General features: G+C 33.9%; 1 protein-coding gene across 2 annotated transcripts in view; it reads right to left on the bottom strand.

Moving 5' to 3' along the window:
• Window positions 1-1,459: 1,459 nt before the first annotated feature.
• Window positions 1,460-18,532, bottom strand: part of LOC128180049 (replication factor C subunit 1-like) — a 44,539-nt gene continuing 27,466 nt past the window's right edge. For both annotated transcript variants that reach the window (XM_052847847.1, XM_052847857.1), the window contains exons 11-23: window positions 13,312-13,425; window positions 12,567-12,855; window positions 12,019-12,122; window positions 11,671-11,782; window positions 10,617-10,849; window positions 6,840-6,935; window positions 6,604-6,702; window positions 4,887-5,041; window positions 4,390-4,507; window positions 3,663-3,808; window positions 2,929-3,142; window positions 2,395-2,604; window positions 1,460-1,865 (exon numbers count right to left, since the gene is read on the bottom strand). In XM_052847847.1, the coding sequence (XP_052703807.1) occupies window positions 1,770-1,865; window positions 2,395-2,604; window positions 2,929-3,142; window positions 3,663-3,808; window positions 4,390-4,507; window positions 4,887-5,041; window positions 6,604-6,702; window positions 6,840-6,935; window positions 10,617-10,849; window positions 11,671-11,782; window positions 12,019-12,122; window positions 12,567-12,855; window positions 13,312-13,425 (1,986 nt within the window). In that variant the 3' untranslated portion in view covers window positions 1,460-1,769. The remainder of the gene's footprint in view (window positions 1,866-2,394; window positions 2,605-2,928; window positions 3,143-3,662; window positions 3,809-4,389; window positions 4,508-4,886; window positions 5,042-6,603; window positions 6,703-6,839; window positions 6,936-10,616; window positions 10,850-11,670; window positions 11,783-12,018; window positions 12,123-12,566; window positions 12,856-13,311; window positions 13,426-18,532) is intronic.

Here is an 18,532-nt window from a genome sequence, read left to right as displayed (position 1 = left end):
GGAGTAGAGGAGAAGATTTTCTAAGATTTAATACATTTTTACTATTTGGCCATATTGGCCCCACCCTAGATCCTGAACCCCTGATCCAGGGGTCATGAATTTCACAATTAAGGTAGAGGGCTTCATGGACATCATAATCATGCATTTAGTTTTTAAAAAACATATATGGTAGTAAAGAAGAAGATTTTCTAAGATTTAATACATTTTTACTATATGGCCATATTGGCCCCACCCTAGAGCCAGAACCCCTGACCCTGTGGCCATAAATTTCACAATTTTGGTAGAGGGCTTCATGGACATCATAACCATGCAACCAGTTTTTTCCTCACATGCGTGGGAGTAGAGAAGAAGATTTTTGAAAATTTGGCTTTTTTTGCATATTTGGCCCCGCCTGTGGCACCCCAGGGGTGGTAGAGCCATGAATTTCACAATTTAGATTCTCCTTACCATAGAGATGCTTCACGCCAAAAATGGTAACAATTGGCCTGGTAGTTTTCAAGAAGAAGTTAAAAATGTAAAATTGTTAACGCACGACGCACGACGCACAGACGCACGACGACGGACGAAGACCAATTGCAATAGGTCACCTGAGTGACTCAGGTGACCTAAAAAGATTCTTTATCGATCAATCAAATAACATTTTGGTGTGTCGAAGAACCTTTAGGAGTAAAAAATAATTCTTTGTGTATAATATGTGTATGAGGTAATTATTTTGGTTTCATTTCGTGTAATTACATGTATACAATCCCTGCTTCCCTCAAACAATATGTCATTTGTATGAATAATTACTGATTCTAATGTTCCTCTGTAAGAAAGATGTGAACAGGACAACTGCACAGACTGATATGTGATTCCCATATACCCCCGAAACTTTGAGAGGGGGGGGGGGGGTATAAAAAGATCTACTTCTTTAGAATCCACCAAATCTTTGGGAAAAGTTTTGCGTACAAGCCTAAACTTCTCTATCATTTAAAAGATAAGGATTTCTAGATCAAATCTACCGGTACACCAATTGCTCTACATAGCGACCAAATTTTAACAATATGGGGTACTGTCATAAAGAGTAGAATCTTGGGGTATTAAGCATCCTTAAAATTTTGCATGCATCAACTAACCAACCGTATTTTCTGGAGGCTTCAATGTACCAAACATTGATACTGTGACCTTCATATGAACTCTCTATCTCTCTCTCTATATGGATGTGAAGATTAAAGATATGGTTTAACAAGTTTCAACATTTTAAATAGTAATTGCTATACCTGCTATAAACAATTCTATTTGTTGCACTGCAAACAAAGGAACTAACTACTCCTTTCTTCAATATTTGCATGAGTTCACAAGCAGATGTTCAGAATAGACTTGTAATTAATGAGGCTCTAATTGAGATTTTTTTAGACTGTTGTTCTAAGAAAAAACACCCCAATTTCATAAAATAATTGCAGGTTATGCAAAACACAGATTATCATATTTTAGGATATTTAATCAGTAAATTGCAATGTTAACACTGACATTGTAATTTTTTTAACCCCAACATGTATATAACATGAAAGCACTAAGGAATACACAACAGTATAACTGCTTACTCTCAACGATCACACCCTTTTATTACAATTGATTCTCTATGGAAAATAATATATATTCAGTGTCTACAAAAGTTAATCTAATCATTTCAACTTTTCTGTGGTACTCTCTCTCTCTCTCTCTCTCTCTCTCTCTCTCTCTCTCTCTCTCTCTCTCTCTCTCTCTCCTGTTTCAGTCTTATTATGCTGTCAACTTTTCCCTTTTCCTCTCCCCTTTCCTTTTCCTTTTCCCTTTGCTGTTACTTCCTTTGGTGCTTTATCCTTCCCTTTTGGTTTTTTAGTTTGCTTCAAGTAAAGAGTTAAATTTATGCAAATGTGATGAAAATACAGTCAAACCTCGTTATCTCAAACTAGATGGGACTGGTTAAAAACTTCAAGATATCCAAGTATTCAAGATATCAAGGGTAAAATACTTAAATTTTTAAGTGTTTGGGACTTAAAATCACTTCGACATATCCATTGTATTCGAAATATCGGTGTTCGAGATACTGAAGTTCAACTGTAGGTAATGAGTACAAGTCTAACTGTTAATTAAAACTGAAGAAAAATAACACACATTATAAATTTTGTTTGATTACACAAGTATGAAAGAATACCCACTGATATTTCATTTTTTTGAGATTATAAGAATGCCTTGTTTACCAGGACATCTTTCCTAGAACTTGACAACTGACATTCAAATATTGGTAGGCCATTAAAAATATCCAAGTGAAGCATTTCTAACATTAAATAAATACATGTAGAAAACTAATTTATCAGTTCAAATCATGACCATGTCTTTTTAAAAACCCCTAAATTTGTCAAAGAGATGTACCTTAATCATGGAGTCCAGTTCTACATCGCTTTTCTCCTCTTCATCACTCTCCTGGACAGCAGCTGTTCCCTCTCCTTCCTCCTCACCTTCCATGCTGTAGTCCTCAGCTGTAGCTGCCCCACCCCCTCGACCTTTCTTGGTTAGGGTTCCCGTCGCATAGGGGGTCATATGGACCTCTTTATTGTAGGTTCTTGTAAAGGCAGCTTTCGTCTAAAACAGATTTAAAGTATGGCCAATAAATAGATTTAAAGTATGGACAATAAATATCTACAATTAAATATTTACACACATGATGTTTGCAGACTGCTTTAAAATGGCTTAAAAAACCGAACATGCAAACTAGTAATTATCAGAAATGAAGAAAGACAGACTTAGCTAAAACTTTGTTTAGTTATATTGTGGTTATGGAAGTTGGTATCTCTAGAGAATGATCCTCACTGTTTTTATTCTTATGTTTACGTTTTTCTTTATCCCTCTTCCTATTAAGACAGGAAGTGTTTCTAAATTTATTGCATCGAAAGGTTAGAAACTAACCTTGGAGCTGAGCTGTGACATTGGGTCGTCACTGTTGGGCCATTTGGTGACCTCCAGGATGTTGTCAAAGTCCTCCTTGATGATGTCATACTTGTCCATCAGATCGATGACCTCAGGTATCCCATCATTCTCTTTGACCACTAATGGTTGTGTCAGGAATTTTCTCAGGTATGGGAGATAATCAAGGTTAAGACTCAGTTTATTTGCTGATGTTCTAAAAAGTACAACAGTGAATGTTGGGGTCCCAATCTGAAAGACCACACTTTCCTACGCATGCTGCGTACATTTTTTGTATGCCTTAAATAATATAATTTTTAATCTATTGAGGAGTGTGATAAAACATCATTTATAATGCGTATTCTTACAGGTATCTCTAACACACAATTCAAATTTTGCTTGTTTCTTTAAAAAATTGTCAATTTCATGATCACTGAAGTTAAACTGTAATAATCTCATTATTATAATGGCAAATTTTTATTTAAACAAATATATTCTGTTAATGCCTTGTTAACAGATCTCAATCGTCTTCTCGTCCTACGCAATCACCTTTCATTTCTCAAAAACATCAACATAATAATATCAAAGTTAAGCTGAATTGAATACTGTACCATCTGCATGTTCATAATTATACAATACTGTCTAAATATGGAATCACCAATAGCAAAAGTACAGCAGTATTAAAACCATAAGTGGAAAAACCTTCCCTGTCTAAAGAGTGGGCTGAAGCTACTCACGATAATGACATATGTGTTCTGAGTTCCTGGAGAATTCGATCTGTCTTCCCTGTGGTCGAGTTCTTGCCAAGCCAGCTTGGAAAACTCACCATCTGGGGAAGGCTGCCCCTCATGTACTCCCCTGGGATCACACTAGCATACATTGCCTGTAAGGAAACAGTTTTTTTTTTCAGATCATAGTTCCAAGTTACATGAAATTTGATTTACATGTACAAGTCTTCAACATTAAGTTACAATCATATGAAAAAGAACCATTTATAAAATAGATCACTTTGTCTTAACTAGGAGTTGTTTTGCAAAACATCAACACAAAACTATGGTATTATGACATTACAAGAAAAGTTTAATGTTCATGATTTTATATTCTTGGGAATTTGATTCAAAATGTTAGAATCACTGAATTAAGTACTGTATACAGGGTTATTTTCGCCCAGTGTTATTTCCGCCCTTCTGCACTTGCAAATGGTATTGACCCATCTTAAATTTGCCCAGACAAGATTGTGTACTAAAGAAATAGCAGGGAATATTGGTATTTGCCTAGTCTTAAATTCGCACGCTGACAGCGAGGGCAAAAGGAGCGAAAATAAAACAGGGGCGAATATTTCCCTGTATACAGTATTCGTGTAAAATAAGGAATCAACAGTAATAAAGTTAAAACAAATGCAGGGGGAAACAAATCAACAACATAAATAATAGATATGCCTTCAACAACAATCGAGTTTCTCACCGCAGAGGGCAGTAGGTTCCAGGACTGCCTCTCCCTGATAGAGCGGTCCACTCGGTCCCCGTCACACAGACTGTCCGCAGCGCGGGCCAGCAAGGACAAGTGACGACCCACGTTACCCCTGAATAACAGAAAAGTTAGAGGACAGTGAAGCTGGATGTTGTTTCAAATAAATAACACTTCAATTACTGTTGTGAAAACAATATTTTGGGTATCATTTCTGTGATTAAATTATGTCCTAAAAATCTGTAAGGAAGGTGTGTCTGTATGTGAATATTTCTTTTCACTTCATTATAGTTTAGATTAATCCCCCCCCCCGCCCTTTTGAAATTTATCAATAAATATGTCTGTACAAACCTTACACTGTTTCATTAAAGTCTTTTAAAAAATATCTTGATGCTTTGTTTTGAATAAAAGGAGTATCGCAAAATTCATGAATTTAAATATCCCATGTAAAAGGGAAGAATTCTACAGTATGAGAAATAAAGTCATAAGTTTACTTTGCAGCAAAAGGAATGACATGGATGTAGTTTTCTTGGACAAACAGAGGCGCTATGTTGTAATCGTGGAAGTATAGGTCTGATTTATCATTGATTGTCATCCCAGCTGTTTCTTCACCACCAACAAAAACTTTACGACAAACATCGAAAGGACCCTAGAAAAGAAAATTTATACATCAACCTCCAATCACTAAAAGTGCTTGATAATTCATAAAGAAAATATTATGTATTCAGAAACCAAAAAAACAATTCAAGTAGCTCACTACACTTTGAAATCGTTTCTAAAAATGACATTCTGAAAATACTCGATTATAATAGATAATATGATGCAAAGAAGTATTTTAGTCAAAGAGGCGAAAAAATATGCAATTTTTGATAACAAATTGATCTTTAAAAGTTTTATTCAGACAAGAATAGAATTCCTGGGTCCCCCGCCGGTCAAGCAGTATACTAGTATACTGTATGCATAAAACATTTGGTATTTAAATTTTATGAATATCTTATAATTTGTAGGCATGAAAGCACTTTCAAGGTCAATTTTTGATGTAATGAAGTATTTATTGTGGTCAAAGTCCCATAACTCCAACAAAAAGTATCGACCAAGGCTGATTTAAGAACTTGACCAAGGTATTAGTGGTATAAACATTTGGTATGAATTTCATGTAAATCCGTCAAAATTTGTAGGCATGAGAGTGCTTACAAGGTCAATTTTTGGATGAAACGGAGTCATTAATATGGTCAAAGTCCTAAAACTTCAACAAAAAGTATCGACCAATGCTGATTTTTGAACTTGCCCAAAGTATTAATGGTATAAACATTTGGTATAAATTTAATGAAAATCCGTCAAAATTTGTAGGCATGAGAGCGCTAACAAAAAAATTTGACGGATGGAAACACAGACGCAAGGACACACAGACGGACGCCGGGCATTTTATGTCCCCGCTCCGCGTTGCGGCGGGGAACAAAAATATGAACAAAAGCCCCAAATGGATTCGAACTTATAATCTGTGTTTCACAAGCCCGATAATTTAACCACTGAGCTATAATGATATTCAACCAAATTAATTGATACAGTTTAACAAAACATTTAACTGCCACTTTGTGAAATGTCTTGGTGTAGTGAGGTACCTTAATCAGATTAAATTTTTTTTCAAATGTTTAATTGCTTTTATGACTGATTAATAAACTATTCCTAAAGAAAACAGAAGATCATAACCAGACATCATTTAACACAAGACAGATGAGTAGATTTATAAACAAGGGCACCGCTAAGTGGAGCATTCCCTTGCAACATGAAACATTATGGGGTGAAATGCATTATTTTGACATACATGATTTTAGTATTCAACCAATTGGCTTGAAAATTAATAGTGTTTGTCTAATCATCATACTTAAGAAGTGTAAGAAGTTTGATAAACATTGGTGCTAGGTTTTCTTTGAATTTTGCTTACAAGGCTGGAATAGACATACATACATACACACACTCACATGCACAACAGCATTGCTATATCCCCTTCGCATCAAGTTGCGCGAGGGAATAAAAAACGCAAGAAATTAATATCTGCGTAAAATCGCAAAAAAAAACCCAACATCTCATGGATCTTTCAGCCAGATGTAAACTAAATAAAACTTCGATTTGAGGCAAAATGGATAAATTCAAGAATCAAGTACTTGCATAATAGAAGAAATCTACAGTAGGTGTTCGGGATTTTCTTACCAACTTGAAATCCTTCTTGGCATTTTTTGAATCCTTCTTGGCCTGATCGTATGTCAGATTCTTTTCTCCAGCAGTCCACATTGACAAATTATGTAAAACCTGTACAAATAAGGTCAAAAATTCTATACATATATGCATTGAATTGCATACTCTGAACAAACTCATATTGCTTAAAGAGGATATTGAATAAACCAACTGACAAACAAAATATTCAAATTCAAAATTCTTATACTCACCTGTCGAATATCTTGGTTGGCTGACAAGATAATTTCATTCATGGCTGGAGGTGGAATTTTCAAGCCCTCTTTAAATGCTACAGACATCATAGCACCCTGTAAATATTGAATCACTCATACATACGGTGTTCATTTTTTGGTTTAAGTAAAATACAGTAAATGCTGTTGTGTCAACTATGTATTGCATCCATAGATCAAGTATTGTATTAATTACAAATTATTAATGCAGAAAAACTGATCAATTGTTTATGTACTATAAACATGCATATTTGGATTTGAATAAAATACTTAAGTGCTTTTGTTGTTAAAAATTCATAAAATTCATGTATATTCATGTTAAAATATAGAATGTAAGTTAATATGAAATTAATTTAAAGAAATGTCCTCCAAACCGGATGATAACTAATACAGCAGAATATTTTAAAACCGCTAGATTAGACAAATTTTATTACAATAACATTCCCATCCCTGGATTTACGATTAACAATAATTAATACAACACACGCAATTAAAAACAGGCTAGAGGTACTGTGAGCAAGCTCACAATTGATACCTCCGCTAAGAAAAAATCATAACTCACGTATTTTTTTTTTATGATAGAAAAGATTGGATGAATCTATTTCACCGTCCATTTTCTATAAATAACAACTGCTTTAATTTTTAAAACTGTTGATGCTAATATGAGTACACAGACCAATTTCTATTCTTTAAATTCCATTTTAATTTAAGTTAACTGTTAATGCATAAGGGCATTTGCATCCTTATGTTAACAAACATGACTCGAATCAAATAAAATTCCACATGTCAAGCAGCCATTTAATATAAACATTTTGAATTATTGCTATACTGAGCCTGATTTTTTTTTTTAACAATGACCTTGAACTTCCTAAATTGACCTTGGGTCAAGGTCATGTCACACCCTCAGGTTATAATCAACCTTGATGTGAATAAGAACTTCCAATATTTGTCCATTAGAAAGATACGGACAAGATATGAATTTTGCACTTTTCTGCCAGTGACCTTGGCCTTGCCCAAATGACCTTGGGTCAAGGTCAAGACACACCCTTAGGTCATAAGCAATCTTTGTATGAACTGAGAACTTCCAATGTTTCTCCATAACTAAGAAAGATATGGACAGGAAACGAATTTTGCATTTTTTCTGTCAGTGACCCTGACCTTGCCCAAATGACCTTGGGTCAAGGTCATGACACACCCTTAGGTCTTAAGCAATCTTTGTGTGAAGTAAGAACTTCCAATGTTTCTCCATAAGAAAGATATGGATCGGTCACGAATTGAACAGACAGACGGATGGACAAGTTGATTCCTATATACCCCCCCAATCTTCGTTTGCGGGGGGGGGGGTATAATAAATACATCTATTCATCAAAATACACTCATCATTTAATAACAGGATATGGGAATACATGTAAATATATCTGTATACCCCCTACTTGCTTAAATTAATTTTTTTTACAAGTAGCCTGAAGTAAAATCGGTAAGTAATAATATCATTCATTGGTAGTTTTATATTTCACAACCTATGTAAAAAGAGTATGTGAAGTTCAGTAACATTTAGATGACTTTAGAGTCAACTCAACTACATGCATCTCATGCATATCAACCCTTCCCTTCCATGATAGGTGAAATTCCGCTTAAGTTTACCATAAACAATTTAGCTACGAATGAAAATAGATTTTAAATTCTAATTTCACAGTCACATCATATATTGGGAAGGTTATAGCTTAAAACAATTTACATAATAGAAAGCTTAAAAAAGTGCTGATATCAAAAACATTTCAATATACTGTAGTATCATGGATTTTTTGCTTATTTGTGGGGATGTAATTTCATGGATGAGTCAGATTTCAGTTTCAGTAGGTAAACTAAACCCTTTAATTTTCGTTTAGGATGTAAATTCGTGGACGAAAGTTACCCATGAATACCATAAAAATTGAGCCACCACGAATTTGTATTGATTTCACAGTCATTCAATAAATTTAAAAATCATTGTCAAAAACTTTCATTTATATAGGATCTCTCATGATTTGCAATGGTATATGATTTTTATCCAACAAGTTTTTGTGTTTGCTATCCCCAAGCCTGGCGAGGTGATAGAAAACACACAAAGCGTTAGATAAAAATCATATACGAGGGTCAATCAAAAATTACGAAGACAATGTGGCTGTCTATCATATATTTTTCAAGAAAGTCATACTTAACAGATTAATCTGTGCACCAACACTTATGTTATTGATATACGAAGTTTCATTCCATTTGATGAAAACATATTTTTGTTACCTTATTTTAAAATCAACCTGTTTTGTCACCACGGCGCACGGTAACGTTCAAAACATGGCATCCATATGACGCACATAGAGTTAATGGAAATACCCATTGTTTATATCACGCTTAGTCTCTTAAGCTTTTCACCTTGCAATTTAAAATGAGACTATACCACTTAACATCTTAATTGTTTACATTTGCTTGATAATCACAAGTTAGTTCTTCAAATTTTCCTTTTTTTTCCATGTGTCTATTCGGTTACAGTAATGAAAACTCTGAATGTCAGATGACATGAATTATTCTTTTGACTTCAATATTTACACATATTTTCCTTTGGGCTGTCTAATGTCAAAAATACCATTACAACTACACCCACAAAATGTATTACAGTCAAAAACAAATTTGCAAATAATTTTTGATATTTTGAAACTTAAGACTATTGAGTACTTAATTCCGCTGTTTATATCAAATAGCGAGAATATAAAATCGCGACCGCCAACTTTTTGTTATAACTTTCTACAGTTCAAAACTGTCTGAAAAGTAACAGCAAGATTTTAAAATCAGCAAGTGTTGCTCTCACGATTTTACGCAGATATTAATTCCACGTTTTATTAGGAATCTACAGTATTATTTGTACCATTGAGCATTTTCTCAGTTGGTATAGGCTTTTTTCTAAGTTAAATCAACAATGTTTGTATCCCTCATTGCGCCATGACGTCCGGCGAAGTTAATGTTCTTAGTCAATTTTGAAGAGGACCATCTGTCTTTAGTAACTGATATCTATTCAACGAAATAATATATATCTTCATTATTTAACACATGAAACAGCATGACAATACTATATTTGAGGTTTCAATATTATTTTGTTTTAAGCCCAATAAATAGAAATACTACTATCGATATTATATGGTTAACTGTTCACGTAACGCAAATTTTGACCCTATTACCATTACAAATCATGAAAGATCCTTTTATAACCTTTTTTACCATGCCTTTCTTTTTGTTAAACCTCAATCTTTTCTGTAAACATTATAATTGTGAGCTGCACAACACATTAACTATAAGATGTCAACAACTTTACACATGGAAAAAAGTTCCTTGAAGATTAACAAAAAAGCATTTCATTTTCTTACATATTTTTATCAATTTATGAAAAATAACAAAAGAGCATTAACTGCTTCAGATTTATAACTCTACACTTTTTAACTGAATTATTTTGTTAATTTTTCATTCTACATCAATCATCCGCCTAAAGCTACATAATGTTTAATTATGATGTCACATGGCGCAAGAACATACAGTGCAATATCAAAAATTTATTACACGAGTGATATCCAGTGCATATTAAGCTAAACATGTGATAAAATATAACTATGATTGTAATCTCAATGGTCTCTAAAACAGGCTGCTTTTATTCCTACTCTTTCAAGATCTATTGTTCTGATTTAGTAGCCAGTTCATCATTGCAATCCCTACTCATACTAGAACATTAACCTTGATTTGTTCGACTCGAGGTCTCTGAAACCGTAGGTCGAAGCAGTAGTTGGAGAGGGTCCTCATCTTCTGGTGGTTGCGGTCGTTACACATACAGATGATGGGGATGTGTGAGGACTTGATGAGGGCAACCAGCTCCTGGAGTCCTCCTCGGTCCTCATTCCCCGCCATTCCATCCACTTCATCCATCAGCAGACAGTGTTTCTTGCCCTCCGTGCTTTTGTTTGTGCCTCCTAGGAAAATCTCACGTGAGTTAGTTTTGGAAATGAATTCAGTGATTTTGCCAACTACTTTAGGTGAAAATATTGAAAAACATAAATGCCCCTTAATAAATGTATGGAAAAAGTTTTTAATAGTAGTCTGCTGGGTCTTTTTTTGTAGAATGAAAATAAACATAACGAGGTTCAGTGATTGGAATGGATGAAATAACCAACAGGGCCAAAAAGGGGAAGATATTTTGGAAAACAGAATGAGAAGTGATAAGAAATAATGGATCTCCTGTTCTGTTAAAGCTGTGATTGCAGATTAATAGAATTTTTCGCAAAGACTAATTCATAGTGTTTTAGCCTGAAAATGTACCAACTTACCATTTTTAAAAAAAATGAGAAGTCTTCTTAAGTGTTTTAAAGATTCTATACTAAAACACAGTACTTACAATGCAAAAGATATAGAACCATTTTAACAAGACCTTGGACTTTCGGTTAGACATAGCTATCTATTTCTTGTGTCAAAAAATGTTCAAAATGACACGGTTTCAAGCGAAATGTGCACGGATTGCGTAGTATTAGCTCAAAAGCCAGACAATTCTTGTTGATTTCACAGAGCCATGGCTGAGTGGCCAGCAATGAAATAGACAAACCTACGTCACATTGCTGTTTGACACAACTACCCAAAGTCCAAGCTCTTGTTAAAATGGTTCTAATTGCTAGTCTTATCCAATTCTAGAAGGATTGGAAAACTTACTATCAATGCCAAAATTAATTCTTGCTAAAATTTCTAATTTAAAGGAATGTTTTGAGAAACTGATGCAGTATGTTAATATATAAACACATACCAATAAAATCCACAATTGTTTTATTATCCAATGACTCAGCCACCTCCCCTTTCAAACTTTTCTTTGATCTTGTGTCCGAAGCATTTAATTCTACATAGGAAAAACCAGCCTCCTAAAAATATACAATTTAAAAATATTCAATGCAACATACATATCGGTGAGTTTTTGGCCTAAATTCAACCTGCATAAAATCAACTATAGTTAAATGTATAGCAAATAAGGAAATGATCTATTTATTATGGAGTAAATTAATGTGCATGTGGTCTAATTATCAGGTACTGATAATAGTTTGTACAGATGTTCTATTTCTCCAGACAGAATGATATAAATCAGTAAGAGTTTACTGACCTTACACACTAGGGTTGCTGTTGTTGTTTTGCCTATACCAGGAGGCCCAGACAGCAAAGCTGCTCGGAATCCTGACCCGTCATCACTCTTATTAAAGAATTTACCTAAACAGAGAAAAATCAAATTTCTAACACAATCTATAAATATTAATTTGCAATCCCCCTTAAATTGGCAGTATTTTTTCCACTTGTGGTATAAAAGCACACTTAGTAACATTTGACCTGGCCTGAATGTACTCAATTAATCGAATCCTTGCCTTGGCTTACCTAGGTTCTATACCTCTACACTGATTTCTTCCACTTAAAAGGAGACATGGTCAATATATCAGGATATCCAAAACTTATTTTACCACAGAATATCTCACCAATAAAAAATTTCTGTTTACTTCTTTCTCTTTTTTCAATATATTTAAAACCATCACACACACAATCCTTTAGTCCTTTCATCTGATCTAGCCCCTTTCTTTCTTGTTTTTATAACACAAACACAGCTCAATAACCCAATACCCTGCCTCTTTTCAACCCTTTACCCCCAAAATTTCTACCGACCTTGTGGCTTGGTTCCAGCGGCCCGATTCTTGTGCCAGTTGGTGAGCCAGTGGAGAAGCTTCCTGGCATTGCTCTTCTCTCCAGTCTGCCCGATGATCTGTTTGAGCTGAGTGGGCTTGTACTTGTCTACCCACATGAGGCTACTCTCCCCCGCCCTAATTGCTTCTCCTGAAGGTCTGCTGGATGAAGATGCCGACTCCTGAGAGTCTCCAATGCTGGTTACAGATGACTCTTTCATCAAAGACTTAACAGGAGGTTTTGACTCTACTTTCTGAGAGAAAGACGATTCCTGCAAGCATCAATATTATGAAATCAAAGGACTGATAGTACTGTAGAGATGGTCCAAGTATGTGTTCATATTTATTTAATGCACTTCCATCTGATAAATTAATGAAGGCTTACTAACAAATACACTGTGTCCAAAAGGGTAATAAATTACGTATGTTTAAATAGCGATAGAAATAAAGTTGAAAAAAAAAATTGACAATGCAATTAACTATTGGAAATACAAAGCCAACGTTTCAAATATATATATGTTTGTAAAATTTTGCTTTAGAGATCCTTTAGTGTCACAACATGTAGATAATATATTCAAAACACATACAATTAGGGAAGTCATACTGCAAAATGTACCAAAGTGAATAAGAAAGATTAAGAGAGTTTAAAATTTTTGCAAAACATTACTACAGACATTCCACATAATTTATACAGGAGGGAGTATGGAATCTGTAAGCACACTGCCTACCTTTTTAATCTGCGCCTCTGCTTTTAGTTCATACTTGGATCGCTTTCCAGGAAGCGTTCGTATCAAGTTCAGCAACCCATCTTCATCAATTTGCTTTGTTCCAAAGCTTTGGGCCTATATGAAAATACAAAGGCGATGAACATAACTTTTTGAAACTAGAGGCCCTCCAGCCACATAGCTGACCTTTTTGAAACTAGAGGCCCTTGCGCCACATAGCTCACCTTAGCAACCATGTCTAACAGCGACCTAAAAATCTAAACACAAGAAGCTTTAAGAAATCAAATATACTTCCAAATAACTATTTTAAGTTCAAATAAGGTATAAATATGGATTTTTTTCCCCAATATCACATTATGTAATATTTGAGGGATGAGAGGAAAAATAATATTTTTGTACCCAAGAATCTATTATATCCCATAGCTGTCTTTGAAATTTATACAAAATTGTGTTTTAGGACAAATTCTTACAGGCAAAAAAAAGGGTAAGTTCATATCTCAATTCCTACAAATAAATGAGAGAAAAATTTCTTTATGTTTCTGTCTATCTATCATTTCGTATGACATTTCATAACCCATCTCACTTAACTGATGAATAAAGTTAAGGTGAGCTAAAAAGCTTTCCTTAACTATACCTGATAAACAAAGAAAACAGATACCAAGTCTACCAAACAACTGTTTTGTTTATGGATTAATAGTCAAAATTTTGCAAATGTAAAATTCAAATGGTTGGAAAAGTTGCAAAATTTATTAAAAGGTTAGAAAGGTTACTTTAAAGGATTTTTTGTTGTTAGTGATGCTGTGATTTTTCTATTTTTAAAAAGAGACTGGGCTTTTGAATTGGATAAAGTCATAGAAGTGTGGGTCAAATGAGAAAAGCCAGTGACTAGTGTTACTGTTTATATAGATAAACTATACAGTACATTAAATTGATTTATCTTCATCTTTAGTATATTTTATTGTTCTTTCCTTAGACTCTTTACAATGATAAACAATGCTGTGTTTTTTTAGGGGAAGGTGGTGGACAAAAAATGAATTTGGGAAAAATTACAGGAAAAAAATCATGAAATTTGAAAAGGGAGAGGACCAAAATTTGAACCAAAATTGGCTGTAGAAAATTCACTGTGATGTCATAAGGATATGGAATATATATTCGTGATATTTTTAGACAAATATTTATAGATCATTGTTCTCACTGAACTTCATAAAATTACAACCTTATATGTGTAGAAAATCAAGTAGCTTGTATGCCTGAAAGGTTCATTGGTTTGGGAACATAAATTGATGAGACAGCTTGATGTCTGGCATGCAGCGAAGTCCGTCTAGCTGCTGTAGGTTGAAAGTGGCTGAATTAAAAGCCAACGTTCTGTACGCACTTCCAAGTAATTATGCTATTTTCAAATTGAACTGTTGTCAATAAGTAGTTAAGTTTTACTTAACTAAGATTGATTTAACTTAACTAAGATTAATTAAGATTGAAAACTTTCATTAATTGTAGATCAGGTTATTGATTACAATCATAGAACTTTAATGCGAATCATTCTTTTTGCTCTGCATGGTTTCATTATTTTTTATGAGTATAGCAATTTTTGTGGATTTATTTAAAATGACAGTTTTTAGGACACATAATTGTGACCAATGATCCTACCAATATATAATTTGTTATTAGAAATTGCATTTAAATGAAATATTAAAATGAACAACAGTTTATTGCATTAATTACTAACTAAGGAAAACAAAAATATTAAAAACCCATTTAGTTTTAATTTCTATGGTAATTAACACTAACTATGCCCACATAATAGACAGAGAAATTAGCTTTCATACATGCAAGGAAGGTTACGAAAGAATGAGTGTGCATGGGCTCATACAAATTCTAATTACTTGCAATAAACAGGATGATGTCTGCTTGAAGATGCACCAAGTTTGCAAATGAATTAATCAAAATGCATTTATGGACAGGATGCTTCTTAAGCTTTGTGATTTTTAACACTTTGATTTTACCTATAAAACATAGCACATGAGCTGAAAACATCTACAATGAATTTAAAAGCTGTTCTGTTTTTAAATAAATATTCCTGAATTTAAGCTTCATGGCCTGGATTATGCCCATGTCCATGGGTTGAGTTTTTGAAGTAGTGTTTGGAGGAAGAAATTTCAGCTGTAAGTTCCAAAGAGACAGGGCATTTTCTAGAAAGAGAAGAATTTTTTTTTTTATACCCCATTGATTTATCCAACTGTTAACCACTCTTCCATTATTTTAGAGTTCATCCACACCTTGGAATTAAACTTATATTACAGGTAATGTTTCTGGCTTAATTTTCACACAGCATAGCAGTTGTCAAGACTTTCTTATTAGCAGTGGTTTTAATTTTTCGCCTATTATGGATGCACACAGTGCAAACGTTATTCTCTATTTTGAGCGCTTCCCACTGGAACAGTTAGAAAGAGTTTTTCTTGAAGTATCCCCCAAAAATAGACCAGTTTCATCCATATTGAATATATTTCTTGGCTCAAAGTTTCGGCAAATTTCAGAGTTTGCTTTTCCAAACATCCATGGTATTCGGTGTGGGTGGTGATGAAAAATTTGGCTGGATTAGGCAACATCCGGTTTGGAGAACATTGTTGCAAATTAATTTTAGCATTTAATACAGTAGGTCTTAACTCTTTACCCTTAATGCCACCTTTTGACGCATAGGCCATATCCTTAACACTCTACCCTGGGCTACCCTTAGACTGTTTTCAGATGTACTGAAAACAGCTGGTGTGTGTTTTTGAATAGACTTATTACAGGTCTTAGCAAATCAAACACATAGAAAATTATATATCAATGGATTTGTAATGAATTAAAATTTCAATATTCATTGAAAAAAAAAATTATTTTAGTCACTAATAAAACAATCCAGTAGCTAACAGGTATTTGAAAATAAAACTGAGTGTTCTACATTAAAGCTTTATTAAGCAGATACTTGATAAACATATTTAAAACTGTATGTATTACAAATAATTATTCAATAATTTTTATGGAAAGATCCTATTATCATCATAGAATACGTTTTTTGATCGTAAATAATTAAATGTACCTGTGGCTGACTTTTCAATTCATGTCTATCGTTTTCAGACTTATATTTACGATTTTTTTTCAATAAATGGTGTAAGAGGATTTGATAAATCTAACATGTTAACAAAATAAGTGTGTTAACTTTTTGAAAAAAATATAAATTTACCAGTATATTCGTGTATTTAGGGGTTACAGGTAGTGCACACCTTGTGTTCTGTTTTCTGTAATTACACAGTTTTTCTACAAAATTTTGCATGAATTTGGCATCTGGCTTTCATCATTCAATCTCACTACCAATAAATCTAGAAAATTCTGCCTCTAAACTTGATTATAAACAAAAATTGAAAACACTGAAAATTCTGCCTCTAAACTTGATTATAAACAAAAATTGAAAACATGTGTGATGTCCGCATCCCAGTCCACCATCTTTGTTTATTGTAGTAATGCATCACGCCACCATACACAGGTAAATCACATGATATCTTTATTTAGAATAGGTGTAAACCAGTCAATGTTTATAATAAACAACAGGTGTTGAGGGGTCCAATTAAATGCTGTATATAGGGTGCGTCAAAAGTCGTCATTAAGGATATGGCCAGGGTTGTCAAAACGCGTCATTAAGGGTTATAGGATAGAAACCTCTAAGGGGAAAAGAGTTAAACGTCTATACTTGCAAAATTTCCAATTCTTTTGATGCATATCAGACCTCCTTGATCTTGATTATGTTGCCAATTTTCATTTTTATATTCTATTTGGAAAACAATAATTGCATAACAGAATACTGTAAATTCCTTATATTAAACGAGTACTTAATTCCGCGATCCTGCTGGTTTGTATCAAATCATGAAAATATAAAATCACAAACGTTGAACTTTTCTCCTTATTTCTTGTAGTTTTCAACTCTCAGAAAATAATGGCGAGATTTTAAAATCCTTGCAGGATGCTTCTCGCGATTTAAGGCGGATATTAATTCCTCGCATTTAATTAGGAATTTACAGTACATAAAATGTGAATACTTTTTCAAATCATAGTAATTGATCAATTTTTAATCATCCAATTAACCTGAGTCAAGTCCATGCTTCTCCGGATATTGTTAAACAAACATTGACCATGCGACAAGTCAACAAGTGGCTGATTATGTAATGGCAAAACTGTTTTGATGCAGGGAACAATCAATAAATATTAATATACAGGAGAATTTAATAAATAATGTAGCATTTTGACAGAAAAATTATAACTCTGTACATGTAAGTGTAACCATACAATGGGCATTTCAAACGATATCGATAGTCTTATTCCCACAATGTCCAGAATCATGGCCTGAAAATAATGGGGTGAAGTTACTGAAGTATAATCTAACAAGAGACCCATGGGCCACATCGCTCACATGAGGAACAATAGGTATGATAAAATCAGCTTCATGGAGTCATAATACAAACAATCTGGACAATGTACAATAATACATGAAGATCCTGTGTAAATAAAATCCATTTTCCCCCTGGATATTTTTATGTTTATAATCATTAGTCCCTTTTCTAACAGGATGATTTTATAGTCATATCACATGTTGAGTATTGCAGTTCTCAAAAAGATTCTTAACAATTGTTTATATATGGGATATAAAGCTACATCAAAATCTGAACCTTCTTGTGAGGCCGAAGATCTGTTCTGGAGACAAAGTCTTAACAATTATAAAGAATCATCTGGCTGATTAGTTTCTGAGAAGAAGATTTTTAAAGATTTACTCTATATATTCCTATGTAAACCTTTAACACCCCCCAATATGTGGCCCCACCCTACCCCCACGAATCATGATTTTCACAACTTTGAATCTACACTTCCTGAGGATGCTTCCACACAAGTTTCAGCTTTCCTGGCTGATTAGTTTTTGAGAAGAGGAGTTTTAAAAATTTACTCTATATATTCCTTTGTAGAACTTTGGCCCGACCTTACCCCCGGGGATCATGATTTTCACAACTTGGAATCTACACTACCTGAGGATGCTTCCACACGGGTTTCAGCTTTGCTGCCTGATTAGTTTCTGAGAAGAAGATTTTTAAAGATTTACTCCATATATTCCTATGTAAAACATCCAGCCCCCATTGTGGCCCCACCCTACCCCCGGGGGTCATGAATTTCACAACTTTGAATCTACACTACCTGA

This window comes from Crassostrea angulata, chromosome 1 (genome assembly GCF_025612915.1).
Source record: "Crassostrea angulata isolate pt1a10 chromosome 1, ASM2561291v2, whole genome shotgun sequence".
NCBI classification, from domain to species: Eukaryota; Metazoa; Mollusca; class Bivalvia; order Ostreida; family Ostreidae; genus Magallana; species Magallana angulata.
This window is presented reverse-complemented; position numbering and strand designations above follow the sequence as displayed.